This window comes from Chaetura pelagica, unplaced genomic scaffold, assembly GCF_000747805.2.
Source record: "Chaetura pelagica isolate M959 unplaced genomic scaffold, ChaPel_1.0 scaffold368, whole genome shotgun sequence".
In the NCBI taxonomy this organism is placed as follows: domain Eukaryota; kingdom Metazoa; phylum Chordata; class Aves; order Apodiformes; family Apodidae; genus Chaetura; species Chaetura pelagica.
The window spans coordinates 402,933-405,713 of NW_009954099.1; the positions used below are offsets into that span (position 1 = coordinate 402,933).

Sequence of the window (2,781 nt, forward strand, 5' to 3'; positions counted from 1 at the left end):
TATGAACCCTCAGACTCCTTAAGATGCTCCTCTTCTCCCTGCAAAGAAAAACCATCCACCAGCTGGAAGACCTTTCTGGTGCAGCTGGGTCAGGACCAGGGAGATCTGCCCTGGCACAGCCCCATGGGCCCAACAGCTCCTTCAAGGAGGGAACCATCTTGTGCAGCTGCTCTGCAGACCCCTCCACCGAGGGGGCCATGCCCTGTTGCTACCACAGGAGCTCTTTGAACCATCTCTGGGCTCGGTGGGGAAATTTCAGAGCTGCTGTCCCTTCGTCCCCACGAGGACAATGGCCAGAGACAGCGAGAAACAGAGCAAACAGAGCCCTGTCTGTCCAGCAGCTTGAGGCTGAAACACTGCTCCAGTCTCTCTGAGGGCTGGAGCCCTGGAGGAGATGCCTTCCCAAGCCCGGGCTGTCAGCACTGCTGTACAAGGATGGTATTGATCTCTGTGGGCCAGATTCCAGGCTGCTGCAAAGCAGGGAAGCCCCAGGGGCTCTGGGAGAGCTGGGCCTTGCTACGCCCATGGGGATGTGCAGGGCTTTCCTTCTGAGCCTGTGTGTCTGTCTGTCCCCAGTGCAGGGTGCCAGTGGCTCTGGTTGGGCTGAGCTCAGCATCTGGTGGGTGGGAGAAGTTGCGAAGCTGCCTCGGGTAACGTTTCCTCTCTCCTCAGATGCCTTTGACAACGAGCTGATCGTGAAAACGCTCAAAGAGATCACGGAAGGGAAGACGGTCCAGATTCCTGTCTATGACTTTGTCTCCCACTCCAGGTCTAGCAGCTGCCCCTGCCTTGCTGTGCCTCTGCAAGCTCCCTGCAGTGCAGCACACAGCCTTGCCAGCCCAAACCCCCACCCCTTCCCTTGTCCCTGCTCCAGACCCCTTGGTTAGAGGATCCAGGGCAGATACGGGCACAGTCTGAGGGTCTGGAAAGCTTCTCAGACCCGCAGTTGCATCCAGCAACGTGCAGGCATCAGTGGAGGGGGGTTATGGTCCCCCTTTTCTTGCCCCATCCACACCTCCTTTCCCCATAAACTCTGTGTTTGCAGCTTTAACAAGTATTCCAGGCTCAAACAGTGTGGCACTGCCATGAAAGGAGGACGGTTCTTGCTCCTGTAACTCTTCCCTTGCATGTGGTCAGCTTGTTTTTGCATGCCTGTGCTGGTTGTGGATGTGACCCTGCTCCATTTTTGCAAAAGTACTTGTGGTGCTGGATCTTGCTGCCCCATTCCTAGGGGAGCAGAGCTGGCCCTTGCAGATTCCCATGGGTCAAGCCTCATGCACAGGCTTTCTGGGTTTTACACCTTGGCACATACAACACGTGCAAGCAGCAGCTGGCTGACGTGGGGGGGAGAAAGGCTGCTTCCTGCTCTGCCATTTATCCTAGGAAGCCTATGTATGCCTTGGATTCCCTTCATGGCAGTGGGGAAGGTCTGCCCTCTACTTGGCTGCCCCCCTGGTGCAGCAGGGATGTCCCAGGCTTGGAGCAGCGCCTTAGGAGCGCTGCTGCTTCCCCCCACCTCTCTTGGCTTGTTTCTCCCCAGCCTCATATTTTGACTCTCCTCCCCTCTGCTAGGAAAGAGGAGACCGTGACTGTCTACCCCGCCGACGTGGTGCTTTTTGAAGGCATCCTGGCCTTCTACAGCCAGGAGGTGCGGGATCTGTTCCGCATGAAGCTCTTTGTGGACACGGACGCGGACACCCGGCTGTCCCGCAGAGGTGAGCTCAGGTCCCACTGCTGTGCCTCGTGCAGGGATAGAAATGTCACTTAACTGCTGTGGGTGCCTGGCTGCGGAGGCAGGTGATGAGAGCGGAACTGGAGTTGACAGAAAGCTGTGCTGCTGGCTAGCAAAGAGCCAGGGAGCTTTTCCTCCCCAGTGCAGAACATCGCACAGGGCAACTTAATGGCAGTGGGGAGCACCTTGCTCTGTGTCTGTTAGGATGCAGTGGCTTTTTTCTGCCCTTTCTGGGATTCCTCCTTTGATACATGCAGCAATGTGACTACTGAGCATGCTGTGTCCTCACGTGGCCCTTTGGCCCCAGCCCTGTGCCATCAGCAGAACAGCTGCTGCTGCCAGTCAGCAGGTACCAGCCAGGAAGGGTGGGATGGGCGCAGCAAAGCAGCTCAACAGCTCAATCAGAAGTGCCTGAGGGATGGATCTGCTCAGGAGCTGGGGTGTGGGTGTGCTCTGAGGGTGGCCTTTGGGTGTGAGGGTGTCCCACTGTGGGTGATGCAGATAGGGAGTTTGGTTTTACATCTTGGTTTGTGCAAGCACAGCCAGCGCAGAATGAGACCTCTTTGTGCTACTTGTCACTGGGGTGATGACTTTGAGGTGCAAATAGCACTAGAAGCCAGAATCTCTCTTTCTAGGACTCCTCACATCCAGCTGGTCTTGCTGTGGGTTGCCAGCTGACTGAGGGGGGACTTCATCTCTTCAGGGTGCAGCTCTGCATGGCTTGAGATGCCATTCATTTCAAAGCAGTCTTTAGATGTGGGGTCACTCAAGTAGCTCCCAAGTCTTCAGGATGACTAAGGAAAACATCTGGGGACTCTTGGGGCAGAATTCAGTTTGGCCTAAACTGTCCCTGCCTGTGCCTGGCTCCTACAGAGCCTCTACAGGGTGTCTGGGAATGCAGAAGATGATGGAGGAGAGGTCCTGTCCAAAGCTGTGTGCTGTGATGAGAGGAGAGTGTCTCTGTGTTAGCCTGGGACTGCTTGTGTGCATGGGACTGTTCCACTCTGCCACTGAACTGGTCTTGCCTGCTCTCCTGCTGTCAGACAGAT

General features: G+C 56.2%; 1 protein-coding gene across 1 annotated transcript in view; it reads left to right on the plus strand.

The window, feature by feature from the left end:
* UCK2 (uridine-cytidine kinase 2) overlaps positions 1-2,781 on the plus strand; it is a 9,296-nt gene that overhangs the window by 450 nt on the left and 6,065 nt on the right. The window contains exons 2-3 of the mRNA XM_010002344.1: positions 673-769; positions 1,573-1,715. Of these exons, the coding sequence (XP_010000646.1) occupies positions 673-769; positions 1,573-1,715 (240 nt within the window). The remainder of the gene's footprint in view (positions 1-672; positions 770-1,572; positions 1,716-2,781) is intronic.